Here is a 20,562-nt window from a genome sequence, read left to right as displayed (position 1 = left end):
TCCCTAAAAAACTTCCAGTGGCAGTGGAACTATTGCAATATGAATTTAGCCTTGATAGACAAAAGTTTTCAGAAAAAAAGTGATTTTTCAGCAGTCTTGGAACCAAGATGTAAATAAACATTACTACTTTCAAGTTCACCGAAATGCATTCTTAATGCCAGAATTTTATTCTCACTTAATGTCATTTGGATTGATGTCAGTGACCTCTTTGCTCAGTATTCTGTGAAATAAAATAAATATACATGAAAGTTAACAGCAAATGTTAGTCCATCAAAATACGACAGGATTATGAAAAATAAGGATAAGTCTTGATAAATGATGCATTCAGGAAGACTTCACTAACACATATGAGCCCATCCTTTGGAAGAATAACTTTTCACCATAAACCAGAAATGTTTTTTTTCTGATGTGAGCAGTGTTACTGCAATGTAGTAATCCTTTATCAGGGAAACCATCAATTAAAGAAATTAAGTACTTTTTCTCCAACTTGCTTTTTGACATGGAAGCAGTTTCATGTCGAATTCTAATATCTAATGAGAAGTGTCTCTGCATCACATAGACCCAGGCTTAAGTTCAACCTTTCAAACGTTGTCTATGACCATGTTAAACACTTTTATAGGGTTTATATATCATTTATGTTGTGAGGCTACACGTTGAGCTCTGCTATAGTCACCTGTACATTAAGCTACACTGCAGTCAGCAGAGTGCAGGAGGTCTTGAAAAGTCTGTCAAGAAAACAGTATCTGGCTGGGGATGAACTCCAGAAATCTGGTGAGTGTGGGGTGGTGCTGAGGGGGAAGTGTGCTTGCAAATATTGGCTCTAAAAGAGAATGTGTTGCTCTTTATCTGAGAAATGAGAGCTTTTCCCAGTTACTCTGCATGTACAAAATGTTCCTTTACTTAGAATTTCAAAGACAAAAAGGTAGCTAGTTAGTCCAGTGTCCTTCTCTGTGGTTCCCTTTTTGAACAGGGAAAACAATGTTATTTTGCAAGTACAACAGTGAAAGGAACCTGTACCTTGCTCCTTTTGGATGCATAGTAGTGCTATTAATGACAGGGCTGAAAACTGCAGGAATCTGGGAGCTTCCCTGAAATGGAAAGTTCTTGCAGAGAGTGTATTTCCCTACAAGCATGAATGTTGGGGTGTTTTCTGATTCTCTAATTTCTCTCTTTATGCCAAGTTAGTTTAATGTGAGTATCTCGATGCTTAAAACCACAAAATAGTGTTGCAAATTGTTCTCAGAAGTCAGGTAAATGAACAAACTTATAAAAAGCTGTTTCAATACCTTGAATTTTCCAGAAGGATATTATAGCATAACACTAAATTTTTTTATAATGCAGAACTAATTTTGCTGTTGACATTGACATTATTATAAACTTGCATTCGCATTTGAGCACAGTTCCCACATACTTTTCTTTTTCAGGGAAAAAAAATATCCCTTAAGGCCTGGTCTTTTTGCAAGGAGTTCTGACCCAATTAATGTATATTACTAGAAAAATTTATATCCTTTCCTCTCTCACATGAAAAATTACAGGGAAAAATACACTGAAGATTACATCATCTTTTTTTCTTTGCCTTTATTGCCACAGGCACAGCAGCTAACAGATCTGGAGCAAAAGCTAGCAGTTGCAAAAGATGAATTGGAAAAAGCAGCCCTTGACAAAGTAAGAAGTGTAATGGAATGTAAGCATGTTTATCAGCTGTGAATGTTTTGGTGTAATTTGACAAAAACAAATGCAAGCCTGGCAGTGATTTAGATGAATGCTTAAATACAGGTGCTTGGGAGTGATGCTGCTGAAGTCAGTTAAGCGTGAAGTTGAGTACAACTGTGAAGTTGTTTAATAGGAGGGCGGTAAAATTAGAAAGAAACAGCCCAAAAATATTTTTTTGCACTGATTTTTAATGGATTTAAATATTTATTGAATTTAAGTTTGTGCTGACAGTGGATTTAGTGTCTCTCCAAGTTTATTTACGCTCCAGCACGACACATTCCATCTCCTATTTCTTTGATTTTCCATATTGTGCCGTGCATTAATAGTCTTTTTATGGTTGTCTTTGATCCTACCAGTGAAATATACTGACAGGCATTGTTTATTTTTTTTTAGAAACACTCTGTATTATTTTTCCCAGTTATGGGATACAATTGATTCCAGTTCAGGGGAATATTTGTCATGGTCTCAAAAATAAAGTTAGCAAATAAACTAAAGCAACATTGTGTATGCCATTGCTTAGGATAAATGTGAAATACTTTTGTATTGTGTATGCAATATTTCTCATACTTAATATGTAGTAATTAATATCTGTAATGTTACTTACACATGTATTTTCTAGCAGCTTCTGCCTTGACATACCTTGATTTATGTATCTTTCAAAAAATCTTTGATGATTGAAATGTGCTGATGTTGCCCATGTTTATAGGTGCATTCTTAATAAAAAGAATAAAAACTAGGGTGTTTTCTTTTTAGGCCAGATGCTGCTAACTCCCCTTGAAATGAGTGTCAGGAAATTCCTCAATAGCTAACATTTGACATGTGTCTTGCTCTCATGGAGCAAAGATTTAAAAATAAGATTTCCTCAGTGCTGTCGTTATCTCACTGTTCTTACTGTCTCAGCTTATTTCAATTATAGACTTCTTTTTTCATTAATACATCTGTCTATATTTCTGTTAATAAAATAGCAGCGTTCTAACATGAATTGCAAGCTCTTCACCACTTAGAAGGTTTAGTTTGGCCTGATGGACAGCAGTGGACCTGGACAAACATACTCTTAACTGTCCAAAAGACCTGTGGTTTCCTTACTATACACTGCAAAAGTGTTATATGCTCATGAGGGAAGTCATCTCTGTTGGAAATCATCTTTGTTGGATTAAAATTCATCTTTAGAACCTTCATCTTTATCCAAATACAATTATTTGGAATGCTGTAAATCAAAACTCCATGCAAAGTCTGTGTCTTTGCAATACATCTCTGTGGCTATTATACATAAAAGTCTGTGTGTATACATATATATATATATACATAAATATATGATATTTTGTAGATTTTCTTTTCAGAAAAAAATATATTTACTTATTATTTGCAATCATCAACATGGATAAAACTACATGGAGGAAAGGGAAGAGAGTGCAGTTTAGTGTGAAATGCACAGGAACCTGATTGTATAAAAATACCTTAAACAGCCTTAATTCTGTCCATTAGTAAGAAAAAAACAGTTGCTGCTCGTAAGTGTTTTGTTTAATGCAGAGAGAGAAAGTAAGAAATTCTGTTCCTCAGAACACATCTTTAGAGAAGTGATGATTTCTTGTTTTCCACAGGAGTCCCAGCTGAAAGCTCTGAAGGACACTGTGCAGCTCTGCCTGTCTTCTGTTCTGCACAATCAGCCCCTTCCTATAAATCTAATCCCTTCACAGCCAACTGAGAAGCAGAATTCCCCAGTTACAAAGGGCTCCAGAGCTCCATTTCAAGTGACAAACACCAAGGTACAGTTTCTCTCTCGGATGTGGTTGTGTTTGTTTTTTTTTTAAAACATCTTTTAAAGTTTGTCCTGTAAGAGCATCAAACTGGAACTAAGGAGGATTTAAAATTAATTGAAAGATTAGGATGAATTTTGAGGATAATTCTAAGCCCGTCTCTGATGTCAATAAACTTTTTTTTTTAATGTTGGGAAGCAGCTGCTTTCCTGCTGAGGAACAAAATTCCTTCTGTCATTTGGTGAATGGATCATGTCTGCAGAGCAAACATGCAAGGAAGATGGATTTGCATTTAAAATAAGTGAGGATGCTAATTCATAGGATCATTTACCTGTCAGGCACTGAGAGTGAATTTGTGGTAATACAGCTCTAAAGAGTAAGATGGTTTTTGCTTATCATGCTTTTTTTTCAGTGGAAAAATTTGATATAAAAAGCATAAAATAATCTGGGACACCAAATCAAATTTGTCAGAAGGAATCTGTGAACTTGTTAACAGGGTGTAGGGAATATTCTTATATTCCGAGATGAGAAGGGCAGTTTAGGAGGAAGTATGAGGGGAAAAAAGTGTTTTGATTCAATAAATTCAAATATTTTAATACAGTTAAGATTTACAGCGATTAACAACTATCCTAATAATTTCATCTCCAGGGTTGAATTTTGCTCCTGTATTCAACTGGTTCAGTAGAGGAATTCTAGATATGAGAAGAAATCTGTGATTTCAGTTAAAAGGAAATTTTACAGAAGAATGACTGAAGGACACTTCAAAGTCCTCTTTAAATTCCAAAAATGAAATATAAATACTAATTGCTAACCCATAGCCAATTAGTAATTTGTATATGTCAGCTGTTGGTTTTCACTGTTAGTGCAGAGCCAGAAGCCAGAAATTAATAATCTTTGTAATTAAAATTGAAACACAACTTCAGAAAGCAGAATGTAATCACAGAACCGGATCCCACGTTGCTACTCTTACAATAACAATTGTCAGTTCCTTAATAGCTGTTTTATAGGAAGAAACCTTCATTCCCCAAAATTATTACCTCTGGAAACAAAGCACTGCATTAACCAGGAGCAGCACATGGGTATGTTGGTGTTCATTCAGGTTAAGATCATTGGGTGTATGTTCTGCAGGGCAGCAAACTCTTCTTTTGTAGGTCACACAGGCTGAGCAGAACTCTGGGATCTCTAGGAGAATATTTTTCCTGATTAATGTGGCTCTTCTTCAGGTTGGAAGTGCTTTTGCCCCTGTCATGAGAGCAGGGAAGGACTGAAGGATAAGGGCAAGACATAAGACACAAGCAAGCCCTTATGTCTGTTTAGGATCGATTTAGGGTCAGAGCCTTGGGAGAATTTGAAGTCTCCTTGGCTTTACATGTAGCACTGTCACTGAATGAAGGACATGGGAGCACAGCACAGAGATTAGAGTTAAATTTTTGATATTTGACTGCAATACAGAGTAGTTTTCCTTCTTCTTTTTTTTTAAATGATTGTATAGGTTTTGTGTTTATTGTACTTGGTAAAATGTATCAGTGTTTCTGTGCTGCAGCCTTTCAAGAGTCCAGCATTTAGTCCTCTGCCCCCAGAAGTGCTTGAATAAGTTATATTGCTTCTTTAATAGGCATTTCTCACATTCCTCTGTACTTGGCATATGGCATGGAAATGGCTAAGAAAATAATGGTCTGCAATCCTCTTCTTGCACACGTTGACATCTCATTATTATAAATCTGTGATTATAAAACTGCTGAAATCGGCTGCTGTGAAACAAGTTGTCAAAGAATCACAGTCAGGCCCGAATTACACCCTCTGTACTTCAGCAGTATAATAGAAGGTGGTTTTTTTTATTATCATACCCATTCTTAGGTATCTTCTCCTTGGCTTTTTCTTCCTTTGACGAACCAGTTAACTCTAACTACAGATGTATGGCTCTCTGTTTTATTATTATTATTAGATTTCCATAAATATTTTGATGTAGCAGGCTAGTATTTTTAGGGCAGCATAAATCTGTGTGGTTAGTTTAACATGTTATCATATGCAAAAGTGGGAGCAGCACTTACACATTTTGTCATGCCTGATAAGCAGCAGTTTCAGCTTCAGAGGACAAATGATAATTTGTCTGGTAAGCATCTCATTTCTAAGATATTCTCATCCAGCCTAAAAATTGCTGTCTAAAGTGTCAGACTTATTTTAAATCTGTGTAAGGGTAAATCATACAGTATGACAGCTGTATCACTTGGGGACAATCATCCCTGGGTGTTTCCTGATTAAAAAGAAAAAAAATTCCAAATGAGTAGGTTGTATATTTTTATTCATAATTGGTCACCGTAATACCTGTGTGCTCATTAGAGATATTTAGCACAAGAACATGGTGTAGAAAAGGTAACTAGGAAAGCAAATTGCCAGATTTGTTGAAAATACACATTTTGTTTTTTTCTAGAGAAAATAGGGGTATGAAAAAGCATAAATCAGGCTTAAAAAACCAGTGCATAGAAGTGCCTGGATCAGTGAAAAAAAAAAAGGTGGTTGTTCTGGATAGCTCACTAATTTGGAAAACTGGGTAGTAATGGGAAATTCTTACATTTAAATCTTAGAATAAGTTCCCTCAAAGCAGTAGAAGACTGAGGTGTGTTTTTTGATGTGTCTTAAATAATTGCAATGTACAGGAACTTATAATACAGAGTTTACCACCAGTATTTCAGTTCAAAGCCATTTTAGCTGTCATGTCCCTGACATGTATAACACAGTACTGGTGCCAAAAGTATTGACAAAGGGATTTAGGGCTCTGTGAATACAAGTTCAATGACACTAAAAAGTAAAAACAAGCATAACCAGGAGGCTGATCATTAATCCTGAACTATGAGGGTTTTAACTTTCTGGATTATTGACAATTTTTTTTGTTATATAGTTTCTTTTGCACTGTAATGTCACACCAATAACCATTTTATGTTCAGCCATTGGAAAATTTTTTCAAACTGGTTGAGAATTGGATCTGTCTCTTGTCAGTTTTTTTGTCCCATTCCCATTACAGAGGTGCTGATGAAAGAGAAAAGTGAAAACAGAGGAGGAATGAAACTCTGCTTTCCTTTTTATTCTCCAGATGAGTGCCTAAGGACCTGGATACTTAAAGAGTGTTGTTAATGGATGGAAATCATAACACTGACTAGGCTACCCAAAGCAAATTCTTGCTCAAGAATCTATGAAAATCCACAAATATAATTAGGGTTGTTATTTGGAAATAACTGTATGCTCACAGTTGGGGGGAAATATATCATGTAACCTCATAACTTTATCAGAGGAAGCAGAGGGTGCACCTAAAGGGCAAAAAATATTTTATATATCTATATAAACATTATATACATATATATTTACATATTATATATATAAAGTGTTATATATCTATTTATAAATAATATATATATAAAATGTTATATATCTATTTATAATATATATATAAAATATTATATATATATTTATATATATAATAAAAAAATCATGTAGGTGTGGTGCTTGGGGGCACAGAGGTCTTTTCTAATCTTAATTATCCTATGATTTTATCCGTGGTCAGCTGTAAGTAATCAGCAGGAGCATTGAGGGCAGTGGACAGATTTGTGCTCCATTAAAGCCTTAGGATTCAGCCTCTGGTGCCTCAACACTTTTTGACTTTTGTCTCCTCCAACTTTGCTTCTGCCAGAGTTAATGAGGTATCACCAAGACCTGCAGTTTCAGTAACCTGTAGATCACGGTGTTCAACGGGGGGATTGGAAAACTGTAATTTAAAAAAAGGAAAAAAGCAATTACTAAGTGTAGAGTCAGCCGCAGTTTGTACTATGCAATAATGACATGCAATCATATAACCCTTTCTTAATGCATAAAAACATTAGGAGAATAAAATGGTATTGAAAAATGACATTATCCATTGTTTTAGGATTTAATTCCAAAGAGTAAGGAATGTGTGTCTCCTAAGGCAGAAATCTCATAGAAATCTGAGGTACTATGAGTATCTGTAAGGCTAATGTAGTAAGAAGTTTGTTTTTAAATAGATAAAAGGTAATTTAACTGCAGAAGCCTGACTAGCATGACTTATTTATTCATGTAAGTCTCTCCTGTTCTGCTTTTCGTAGCTGCCTTTGGGCTAATGGACTTTTATTCTCATTGTGATCAACTAGATGGCAACCATAGTCCTGTATTGATGCCAGTGGTGATTCACAAGGTTGTGGCTACTCTTTCTCATACCTTTCATTTCCAGAATTTGCATTAAATTCAGCGTGTTTTTGCTGTTGCCTCATAAAGATTCCACAGAACTTCTCCTACAGCTGTTTTTCTTCAGCCCTTTTTCCTTTGGTGACTAATTTTTAATAAAATTTTATTGCGTGACGGAAAAATATTTAACACCAGAGATTGTTAAATTGAAAGCTGAAGCTCTTAGGTTTTATTGCTCCCTTTAAAGAAGTCTTCATTATTAGCACATTATCTTGATAGTAAATTAGTTTTAGAGGGTTTTTTTTACCCGAATACGATCAAGGGAAATTGGAAAAAAGCACCTGGCATGTCTTATTTAGCCCCCTAGAACAATATCACTCTCCTTCAAGTTTTAGTGACACAATCTTTATAATTACTTTCATTTCATTAACTATTTGACCTCACTCCTATTTGTTGCAGAGTGTAAGTGGCTGGACTGGCCCGTTACCCTCAACTCTGAGCTTAGGAAAGGCTAATTAGGCTGATGGGCTGATGAGGTAACTGGCAACTGTTCATTGCTGCACTTTTTGTGGATGTTAACTGCAGATCAGTTTGCCCGTGTATGAAAATTACTCCAAAGGCTCACTCCAAATATCCTCTTTTAAAATTAATGTCTCTGCCTACCAGGTGTTTCTGTAAAGTTTCCTGTAATCTGGCACATAACATGTCTTAAAAATACTGTGGGTGACTGCCAGGCAGTGGTTGGAAAAAGTAAATGTGTATACAGAATTTAAATTTCTTAAAGGATGTTTTAAATAGCAGCAGAATCCAGATTTTAGGTATGGTGAAAGGTCTCACACAGAATTTGGGATTAGCATGGACAGCATCCATTCAAATTCCCTAATTCTGCTTCAGTCCAAAGCCAGGACCCCAAGCCAGAGCAGCCTCAGGCTGCCTTGATGCTCAGCAGCTTTCTGGACAAGCTGACTTGTCTTTGTCAAAAACAGAGAAAGGGAAGATCCCCTTACGTACTTTTCAGATATTATTATTTTAGAGATCTCTTTCCTCACCTATCAAGTGGGTTTTTTCCCAATGTTTCTCTCTCTTTGTCACCCTGGAGACAGTGGAGATGATTGCAGAAGTGTACGTTATTTCTAATTGTTGCACTTAACACACAAACAGTAATACACTGTTTTGTTTTTACTTTCCCACCTGATGTGTTTGTTACACGTCCTGTTAACAAATATGTGCCTGTGAGCAATGACAGCAAAACTGAATTGATGTGCCTTTGCAGCTGCACATTAGTAACCCCATTCTAAAATTTGGTAATACTGGCACTTTTTTCTATTGATGTTATATGTGAAAGAAGATGCAAAATGTGCAAAGGAGCTAATGAGTTATTTTAAGTGGTTTACAAAACAGAAAGTAATTGTAAAAGTGCTCCCAAGGGACTTTTGCTATCTAGGAATATATTAAAAATTTATTTAAAAATTATTGATGCATTCGTCCTGTATGAAATATCTGTTATTAATCTATTGTTGCCAAGTTTCCCTTGATACATGTATAGGGAACCAAGTGGGAAACATTAGAGACAGTTAAGATCCTTCTATGTTAAGACAATTAAGATCCTTTTCTTTGATTTGAGCAAAGATGTGATTTAAAAAAACATTCACAAAGAAAATACTCATTGGGCATTTTTTCCATTATTAGGAATTTTCTAGCAACTTGATTAAAAGCATTTCATTGAATCATAAAGCCTAAGAAATGCAGAATGAACCCAAATGCAGATTAAACCCAAAGCATTTAAGTTCAATTTAGCCTTGAGCAATTTAAGAAACCACTTACTGGCTTACACCTGAAGTCTCATCATCTTCCAAAATGGTTAATCTCTGCCTTTTTCTGTATTCATTATTTTATGTTAAAATAATAATAAATAAAATACAAAATAAAAATTAGTAAATAAAGTATTCTTTTATTGTCAAATTAAAAGTCATATAATCTGAAGGAATGTGATCTCACCTAATGGAAAAGCAGACATTCAATTACAAGAAAAACCCTTTTTGTATCAAGCCTGTACTGGTTCAAATCCTTAAAAGTTAATTGGATGGTGCTCAGACTGCATGTTTGAGGCAGTGAAAATGGAGTCATATAATAAATGACTACTAAATCTTCTTTATTGTTAAATATTTTGAGGTATTTTGTGGATTATTTATTAAATCCTTTTTTCTCATATCTTTTGAAAGATGATGGTCCTCATCTCTGTTAATGGAACTGTGGTCATGATGGTAAACATGTTGTCAGGTAATTTTTTATAAGAGCAGCTCTGTAAGAAGGGACTTAAATAAACAGGCAACTGGGAGCAAACACAGCTCATTTTTTTTTAAAGCTTCCTCTGCCATTCCTAAATCATTAAGAAACCCTCGTTTAAGGCAGGACTGGGGGAAAAAGTCAAAGTCTCAAAAGGCAAAACTCTTCTCCGAGTGACCCCATCATTCAGAAGGGTTCCAGCTCCACCAAGCTGGTCCTTCTGGGGTCTGTGACTCCTCCAGGGCTGAGCATCTCTGGCTTTGCCTTCCTGAAAATACAGATGTTCTTGTGTGCGTGGCTGTAACTTCAGGAGCTGTTTTGTTCCTTTGGGAAGACTCTAATTGCCCATAAAGCACGTTCTGACAGTGCATCTTATTGCTGCTGGAAGCGTCAGTAATGTTAGACACTGTTCATTATCCCACAGATAATTGCTTTTTCCTCTGTGATGCCTCTAGAAAAGCCAAGGCTGCTGTTGAAGGAATCTGTTCATTTGGTGGTTTCAGTTTCTCAAGTATTATAACATCAACACCCCCCCCTACACACACAGCTGAACATGCTAAGTATCTTTACAGCTTTAGAAAAGAAAGTTCCTTTCCATACAGTGGAGGATGAAGGATAGCCTGGTTTGGAACTTTAGAAGTGGTGGAAAAATGAAGTAGAAGGTGTATTTATACATGTACTATATATATATGTAGTGTGTGTGTGTATATATATGTATATATATATATATATGTAGTGTGTATATATATATATGTAGAGTGTATATATATACATGTATTGTGTATAGATATATACATGTAGTGTATATATATATATATAGTGTGTATATATATACATGTAGAGTGTATATATACATGTAGTGTGTATAGATATATACATGTAGTGTATATATACATACAGGTAGTATGTATATGTGTATATATATATATATATATATATATATATATACTCAAGAGCATACACCCATCTGTCTACCCATCCTTGAGCTCTGCATTTACAAAATATTAGGTATTTGAATGGGCCCACTCTATAAGAAAAAAAATAATGTTAAAATTGAGCCAGTGTTAAAGAAGCAGGAAACTCTAGGTTTAGATATAATTTAATATGCATAATTGACTCTGAAAAATTATCAGCAAGATTTTTCTCTAATAACACTTATTGTGTGCATGATTATTTGTTTTCAGACCTAATTAATTCTATCTACTTTTCTTGTTTTTTTAGCTACAGATACCTTTACAGTAGATACGTTGTTACTGCTAAGCAAATGGTTATTCAAAGAAATCTGAAGTGAAATGATCTGTATCAAGTGAGCTAACTGTGTTCTACCATTAGGTATAAGTGTTTATGAGCAACTAAGCCACTCAAAAAATCAAATTTTGCTGTCTAACCCCAGTCTCTGATACCACATTAGGGTAATATTTTGTCATCACTGGAAGTTGCTTTGTGCTGTGAATTTATTTTATCATCATACACACTGAGGACTGCCAAGAGCAATTAAACTTGGTCAAGATGACCCTTCATCTTCAAGCAATAATATTGTGCCTCCATATCTGCAGTGTATTTAGTGTGCTATAAAACATGTGCTGATCTGAGATCTCCAACCACAGCAAGCAAGCAAGGCTAAATTCTCTGGCAGGAGGAGAAAAAACCCAGCCTGTCTCCAGATACATCATGTAGAGATTAAAATGTATACATCATCATCTATTGAAGAAGTTTTGCTGGGGTTTTTATCTCCTCAGTAGCTTTTTTCCCAAAGTTCTAGGAGCTCTAGAGAAATGTGGGATACTCTTGTGATAGACAGCACACAATACAAACAGAAGTCCAGGCCCACCCTGCTGCTCAGTATTTTACAAGTGATGTGCAACCTGTGCCCTGCAGTTGGATATTTTTTATTCAACTTTTCATTACAGCCTATCTCTGAAATTTTGCTGTTCCTACTATAAACTTGTAAATGAATGTAAACTGCAGCTTACTTGCCATCCAGATCTATGTTTGTTCCTGTCTTTATATTTTAAATGTGTGAAGTTTCTCAGGAAGACAAAAGTTAATTCATTCTCTTCTCATGCTTAGGGCCTGAAAGAATGCTTGTGTTTGTTTGGAGATGGAATTATTTCTGTGTTTTCTCATAATTTTCTTAATTTTGATGGAGTACTGTTTCACTTACTGTCCCTGAGTAGAGTAAACCCTGTAAAATGCAGTGTGGGCAGCTGAATGAAACAAAGCTCTAGTCCCATTTTTTCCACTGGTGTTTGCAGGTGGCAGTAAAAGTAGGTAGAAAGTATAATATCCAAAAATGAGTGAGAGTTCTGGAGGTACTAAGTGTAGCTGTAAGGGAATCTGCAATCTTGCTACGTACTCAAGACTACAGTCTTCAAGGTGCTTCAGGGAAAAATATTTTAAAATCTGTTGTTTATACTTAGAAAGATCTCCTGAATAAAAAAAAAATAATCAGGCAGTCGTAGAAGACCCTGAAAATTGTGGTGAAGTTTAGTCTCTCTTGGATTTCAAAAATGGATTCAGAAACAAAATTTAAAGGACACTTTTGTTACTGTAAGGCAGACAAACATGGTAGAGTTAATCCTGCCTTTAAAAAAAAAGTTATAAAAAATTGATATCTAAATGCTTAGTATCAGGTCTGTAGAATAGATAATATTCCACGGAATTTATCCTTTAAATAATTATGGGATACCAGAAGTAGGTATAGCTTTTACTACATGCAAAGCCAGCGATTTCTCAAGTTGCCCTAATTCTGTTGTTTGACTAAGAGAAGCAACAAATTAAAACTTTATAATTGAAATACTAATTGTTAATGATTTGCATGCCAGAAGTTTATTATGAAGTCCTTTAACAGCACAATAATTCAGGAAGGTCTTGATGTGGCAAATGCAGTCATATTTCTAGGTCAACTACATAGAGCCCTCAGCAATAAATGCAATTCTTTCCTTGATCATTCTAGAGGTTATTCTGCCTTTCCTTTTACCTGAGTGATATGGGTTCAGGTGTATTAGGTGCAATAAAGTGCCTTGAAAGCAATTTAGCAATGATATTTTTATGCTCTTTAAAATATTCCAACATGCATATGGCTACACAGTATAAATAAAGGGTTTGGGACCCACTTCTCTTGGCATGTTTATGCAAAGGCTGTCCATGGACCTCAGCAACATGCTGTCAGATGAATTATGAAAATTCATCTGCAGCACAACTTGATGCCAACCCAGTGACCCAACTGTAGTGCCACGAGGTCTGAACTCAGCACTCAAATCCTGGAACGTTACAGAAATGGGTTTTTTTAAAGCCTGTGACAAGAGGGGGGATTAATCTCAGGGAAATCCTGGAACAGGAAGGTCATAGAAAAATGCTGCATTCAGGGAGTAAATACACAGAGGCAAGGGATGTCTTGTAGGAATCCCTCCCTTTTTTTGTAAGCACTGAGCCTTCCCAGCTTCCCCTGAAGTTGCTGTGGTAGCCCCTGGCAGTTTTCAGGACCAAACCCCACGTGTTATCCACACCTTTCCCACAGCAGCCAGCTCTCCTCCAAATCCATGATGTGCATGCAGCTCACACGTTTCTACATCATTAGAAGCAGCACCAGCCTTCAGCAAATATTTGTATCATTAGCCCAGCTGACTTCAAAGAAAGCAAATTGTGTAACAACAGAGCATTTACCTCACCCTTAAAAATCAGAAGCCTACCCATGTAACATGGTAGTGTCTACCTGCAGACAGAGTAGAAGAGACCTAAAAGAACTTGATACATTTTCTGACCAGGTTATATGAAGTTTAATTTAGTTGTTGTTTTTTTTAAGGCACAAGCTTTCGTATGTTGGTATACACTGAAAAAAACAGGAGATGCTTTTCTCCTCTTGACATCTCAGCCAAGTGATGAAAGTGAGACAGAAGCTGGAGGCAGCTGTGGGAACACCCACCTGGTTACAAACACAACCCCAGCAGATGATCACAGAGAGCAAATATTCTCACCAGCTTCCATGGCTGCTCTTATGGAATGCAGTGTGGCTGATGAGAAAGCTCTTTACCAATTTTTTACCAATGAATTTCCATTTCCACAGACTCATTTTAAAGATTCTTACATATGTAAAAATTTTAGTCTGGTGTTTATGTTACCGTATTTTGACTGAGTTTGCTATATGAAGAACAATTTTGGCTATTTTTAGCAGAGGAAGACCTCTTTGGTTTATGGTGGAATGTGTACTTTAAATTCACTTTAAATTCACTTTGCAGTTATGTCCTCTTCAAAAATAGAGCAGGTAAACAATAGGCTAAATTACTGCAGATAATGAATGAGAAATTAGGAGGGTGCATGATGCATCTTTGTTACATCTGTGTTACATTTTTCATTGTATTAGCATAAAATTACGGGGCTTGGGTGCTCTTGTAATTGGGACCCATTTGAAAAACATTAGTGTTCAGTGACCCACAAAGTTGAATAGCTGGATTTCGTGCTGGGGTTTTGCTGCAGTGTCATCTCAAGTAATGCTGGAATGCCATCTGTTCTCAAATTTCAGTACTTTTTCTTATATGACAGAGTACTTCCACTTGTGTGCAGCTGCAGATCTCAGTTCTGTTATCTGCAGGAAGTTACAAATGTCTTTTTTATTAAGAATCTTCCTTGTAAACTGCTCAAAAGTGGAGTTGCCCTGTACACAGCACACACTTGAATATCCTCTGTGGCAAACTTTTAATAAATTTCAGACTTACACAGGTTAGTTCTCTTGCATTTTATCAATTTGCACTTCATTTATTTTCTTTGCTTAGTTTCCTTTTAAGTCATAAGAAGGCACACTTCTGGGTCTGTGTGCACTAAGCACTACTTAGAAATACTCGGATTCTTTTATGTTCGTCATTATTGATTAAAATACAATTCAGTCTGTAAATGTTTAGCTTCACTAGGTCACAAAATCGTGTGACATACGGGGTTCTCTTTAGTGTTCAGTTTTTCTGAGCAGCCAATCTAAACAGCTGACTCCAATAATTTCAGTTTTTCATTGTCTCATATATTTCATACCAACATACACTATGAGACAAGAAGATGGTGATGTTTTGTCCTCGGTTTAATGTAGGTTATTATTTATGAGTTTCCCAGGTTTAGTACAAGGAAAAGTATTTCTAGTTTTGTTTTCAGTTATTTAGGTTATTTTACCTCTTTCTGTTGGATAAACTTACCAAAAATTTGGTTTGTTCATTTTTGTTTATTCTTCTTAAAGCATGTGACTTAGATATCCTCTATCTTGTTTGCAGTTAAATAGAATTAAATACATCATTCTGACTCTGATGAAAACTGAGGTACAATGAATCATCACAGAGCTGCTCTTACTGATCCAGAAAAAATGATTGTATACCTTTTCATAAGGGCTTTCACCCCCTCAGTTGCATGGAAATATAAATAAGAAACTGCAGTTGTTCCAAGGAAGTGAGGCAGCTGAAAATGTTGGTTTAAAGGTCTGTTAGAAAACATGTACTGAAATTGTCTTAAATAAGTTGTATTAGAAAAAACCAGCAGAACTCAGTGCACAACATGCACGGAAAAAGGACTCCAGAAACCTTAACAAAATAAAAATTTAAGCCAATATTGTATATAATGTCCAACATAATTTACTAGGAGGCAGTTGCATGTATGAGGGGAAATTCTGCACTCACAGTAATGCCATGACAAGGATGGTCCGGGAATTTGACAGCTAAATATGTCATCTATCATCCCCAATGGTCTATTAAGAAAAGTCCTTTCACTCTGATGGATGTTCAGCCAGTTGAGATTATTGTGAGTGTTCATCTCGGGGAAACTCCACTACAGCCAACAAAAAATGCCTGAGGAATGTGAGGTGGATAAAATGTGATCTGTTGGTATCCACGTAAAAGATATCCTAATGATTTCCACTTCTGATGAAAGTGAGATTGTTCTGGATCACTTGCAAAACACCTTAAGAGTTGTGCTGAATGCTCGGCGTTGGCACAAAAATAAGCAGCTATTTTCCACCTTAAAGCTACTTGAATAGAGTGCAAATTGAAAAAAAATATAAAGGAAATCATCAGGGGTAAATGTGTTTACTCAGAAACAGTGTATATATCCTATGTCCTAGGATTTGCAGCCCTTTAAATTGCCCTATATAAATGTATCTCTGTAGACGTGCATTAAATAGAGATAAAAACTAAAGTGTGTCTTTCACACTTACTGTTGAATAATATCGACTGTGCAGCAGAGAAAAGCTAGTTATCTCTACTTCAAAACACACCAAATATATGTATATACATATACAGTGACCATCAGTCTTATAGAAATATGTAGTTTTATTGTTGTTGTTAGTATTCACTTCTCAATTGTTTTTGCTTGTGTGTTACTATGGAAGATTTTTAAATCAGGATATAAAGAAATGCAATACAATGGTTTTTTTTTTTTATACTATACATATAAATACATATTTATCCGTGATTTCTGTTGAGGAAAGATGTAATAGACACATAATTATTTTAAAATGCCTCAAATTTGGAACAAGATGTTCTTTAAGGTCCCTTCCAGCCCAAGCCAGTCTATGATTCTGTGAAATCTGTGGGGCTGGAAGCGCAAATTGAAAGTCTGTCTTGCACTCCAAAATGACCCTGTAGGCCTTTGCAATTGCAAGTGGTGCTACTCAAAAAAGAAGGGGAAAAGAAAAAATGATAGGATTAGCACCTTTTTTGTTTACCAAAATAAATATGCGGGGTGTTACATGGCAGCTGGCCTCTGTGTGTGTGTGTGTGTGGTGTACAAAGTCCCTGGTTTCCAGGAGCAGTTGGACTGAACAGACTCTGGAAAAGTGATATTTCTGGCTCTTGATCCATGCACCTTGCCCAGAAAAGCTGTGACAGCTTTGTCTACCTGCTACATACAAAACTACTCTAGTTTTTTTACAGTAAGTGCTACAAATCCTCGAGCAATTTGGGATTTCCTAGATGTGACATCAAACCATTTCCATCTCGAAAGGATAAGACAGGTCCCAGAGGAATACAAAACTGAGAAGTGGGGATGACTTCTGTCTTGTTCCCAGTTTGTAGCCTCTTCACAGACCACCTGGTTAGTAACCTTGGTGGAGGGTGGGCAGAGAAGCCCCCCCAGCCCAGGGGGATCTCTGAGATTGGCCTCGCTCAGTGTGCCAAACCAATGTCAAGAGGGGCAGACAAGTGCAGCCAGCACTCTAAAGACTGGCTGCCAGGTAAATACCTTGCTGTAGGTATTTTTTTAAATATTTGTAGATTAGGCCAGTGGAACTTTCAGTGAAAAAAAAAATAAAAAAATGTGTTTCTGGATGAACACCAGTGATTTCTGTATCTGAAGTTTTATTAAAATGGGCTATGAATGGGTATATTGGGTGACTGCCCATCATTAGAGGAAAACTCCCATGGCTGTCATAGAACTGGGTTTCTTAGGACCTTGGATTTCATAAACTTGCACACAGCCAGAAACTGGTTAGTTTGTTTGCTTACACTGAAGGTGCTGTACCATCTTCCTGTTAGATCAGGATGAGTACTCGTATATTTTTTCTTTTTTTTTTTTTTTAATGTGGAAATTGAGTGTCCCTAGAAACCCTTACTTGTAGAAAAGAGTAATCTGTGACAGTCTAACAGAAAATAATTGCCTTGATGTGACCCATATTGGTGCTGGCAGGTCATCTGGCAAGCAGCCCTGCCCACAGGCATCTCTCAGGAACAACTGCTCACTGGAGACTAGGGGTGGTGCAGTCATGCCAAAAAGTCATGACAAGTCTATTACTGATATAGGAAAGAACTGAGCTACATATCAGAGTCAAAAAACCTTCTGAAAGATGGAATTCAGCTGACCTAATTTTGCAGTTTTATTTAGCAGTGAAGATGATGGTGTTGTAGTAATAGTGGGTGCTTTGAGAAGAGAAGCTGTTTGATAATAGAACTGAAAAATATATATATATAAAGCATAATTGAAGGAATTTTCAAAGGCATGAAGCAGAACTGGGCTCTTATTTTTTCCAGTGCAGACTTTGAAAGATAACTCACAGAAATGAAGAGTTTGACTTGCTTCTCTGCAAGTTTTTCTGCAAGCTAAGTGCTCATGGACAGAGTCTGGTTTCCTCTGCATATACCTTCAGTGCATTGTAAACAATTATTTAAGTATGTGAAATGCAAAGCTTGGTTTTCAGTCAAGCTTGTAAGGTTTCACCAGGAGGATGCTGTAACTCCTAAATTATTTCAAAGGGAAAAAAAAAGATAAAAGGTTTCATGAAGCTTGAAAAAAAAAATGTTTGCATTTGAAATCCTGTAGTGAAAAGCTTTGAGGAGGGTTCAGAAGTCTTTAAGTAAATTGGGAAGGAGTTCATAATCCGTATCCAAACCATTTCACTCTGGAATACTTGATGGCATTTTTATTAGGTAAGCTATTACTCTAGTAAATAGGCTTCAGTCAGACAAATAATAGCATATTCAATTTTTTATGAGATATTATTTTTAATAACAAAGATCCTGTTTGCAAAGTCTTCCTCTAAGGCTCTCACAACATCAGCAAGCAGATAAACCTTCACAAAAATTTCTTTTTCAGGTAAGAAGTCAGTCTTAGTCCTAAAATGTTATAGATTAAAAACCACCTAAATAAGATGCAATAAGCCTTCTGGTGTTCTGGCCAAAAGGACATAACTCAAATTTAAAGGGACCATTTACTGCTCCCAGGTTTGGCTGGTGTCTGAGCAGTGCAGCTATGGCAAATTATTTTTAAAGTTTCTTACAGAATCTGACCCTGCTGGCCAAGGTAATCATACAAAAATTGAAACACCTCAAAAAAAAAACCTGTGTTTTGTTTTGGGAGAGAGAAAAGAGGGGGACTTCTAGCATAGGAAAATGCACTTCACTCTTTTGAAAATTAAAGAGGATGAAAATTGGAAATTTTCCTGTTTTCCACTGTTCTACAGATGGGAAATTCTGTAAACATCTGAAAACCTGACACTGGGAAAGTGCTTTCCTGACAACAGCCTCACCTAAAAATCTCAGATTTGCCCTTGTTCTGTAGAAGTGAGTGCACCGTGCTGAGAAATTGTGTATCATTTGCTAAGGTACAATCTTAAGCAGGAATCAAATTCTGAAACAAGAAGCACTGCTGTGCACAGGCATTTATTCCCCTTAATTAATAAGGCTTCCAGCTGCCTGGTTTCTCTGGTATCCTGTGCAGATTTACTGGCTCAAGCAGTCAAGAAATCAGGAGAACACATGTACTGTCATTGACTGTACCTTCTTTTATTCAATGGGAAGAAATTTAGCTTTGCAGAACTGTCATTTCTTTCAGTCCAAACAGAAAAATCGCTCAATACATGTATTAGAAGGCATTTATTATTTAACAAAACAATTATTTGTATGGATCTTTTTTATCTCTTCACCCCCTCATTTCTTCCCCTGGTAGTCAGTATAAAACTAACAAATCCTCACTGGAGAGCTGTTAACCAGAGACTGTTTGAACTATTTTATTTCGACTGTGAGTTGGACTATTTTTCATGATTCAAGTTAAATTGTAAATAGCGACCTGCCAGGTTTGGTTTCTCCTGCCCTCCATCATTTATGAAAACTCTGTGACTTAGTCATTCATAAGGGACACGAGAAAGGACACTTCAAGGTTTCTAAACTGGTGTCTGAATTTTGACTTCTCTGTACAGAGGAATTATTTTGCTTTTTTTCCCCTGACTCCACCCTCCTGAAGAGTTTCAGTATGTCTTGCAGACCTTCTGATGAAAGCCAAATCCCTAAGGATAGTTTCAGTGCATTTTTTTTTTTTTTGATCCCTTTTAATTTTAAGAGTTGTGGGAAATGCAGAGAACCACAATAAAACCACCAGTATTTCGGTGGAAGGAAATTCACTGTTTGTATAAAACAACAGCCTGGATTGCAGAGTGCCTGGCTCAGCCAGCAGCCCATTTTGAGTGTGAGGAGAGGAGTGAAAGGCATGAAAAGGAACATGTTCTGCCAGCTTGCAGAGATGGGAGGTCCCAGCAGAGAGAGGCTGTGGAAGTCTGAATTAAGCTAAATCAGCTCATGAACTTGTCAGCTCAGGGTCTCAGTCTTTCCCAGAATCCACAGAAGTCACGGGAATACAAGTTCTGAAAATGCTTTTTTTTTCTCCTATGGCATTTAGATAGAATATCTTGATTATATATATATATGGAAGTAAAGCTTTACAGGGGAGTGCTTTAATGAGAATGTATATCAAGACATGCCCTTTATAAAATTACCTGAAAATGCAGTGTATAAAATAGTTAGCAGTTTGCAGTATCTGCCCTTTCTGTTTTTCATCATTACCCTGATTTTTCAAATGTGACTTAATTGATATTTTTGTCTCAATTATATTAGCTTTTTAAAATTATTATTATTATTTTAATTATTATTATTTTAATTATTATTTCAACCATGATTTCATTTTTTATTTCCCAGGTTCATCGAAATGTCTCAGCAGAGAAAGAGAATTTTCCTGTGGCCTTGAAAAAGAAAGAAAATCAGAGCACCCAGGAGTGTGATTCTCAAAATGTAAGATTAACTCACCTGGAAACCTGGGTCTAAACTAGGCTGTATGAAAACATCAATGTCTCAGGCAGCTGTCAGTGGGACTTTTC

At 36.2% G+C, this 20,562-nt stretch overlaps 1 protein-coding gene across 1 annotated transcript in view; it reads left to right on the top strand.

Annotated features, from left to right (window-relative positions):
• The window catches only part of LUZP2 (leucine zipper protein 2), a 121,546-nt gene that overhangs the window by 94,005 nt on the left and 6,979 nt on the right, over window positions 1–20,562 (top strand). Inside the window, exons 8-10 of the mRNA XM_029963807.1 lie at window positions 1,591–1,665; window positions 3,315–3,479; window positions 20,384–20,476. Of these exons, the coding sequence (XP_029819667.1) occupies window positions 1,591–1,665; window positions 3,315–3,479; window positions 20,384–20,476 (333 nt within the window). The remainder of the gene's footprint in view (window positions 1–1,590; window positions 1,666–3,314; window positions 3,480–20,383; window positions 20,477–20,562) is intronic.

This window comes from Manacus vitellinus, unplaced genomic scaffold, assembly GCF_001715985.3.
Source record: "Manacus vitellinus isolate BGI_N305 unplaced genomic scaffold, ASM171598v3 scaffold_63_pilon, whole genome shotgun sequence".
NCBI classification, from domain to species: domain Eukaryota; kingdom Metazoa; phylum Chordata; class Aves; order Passeriformes; family Pipridae; genus Manacus; species Manacus vitellinus.
The sequence above is the reverse complement of the archived record's forward strand: the minus strand, read 5'-3'. Positions and strand labels throughout refer to the sequence as shown.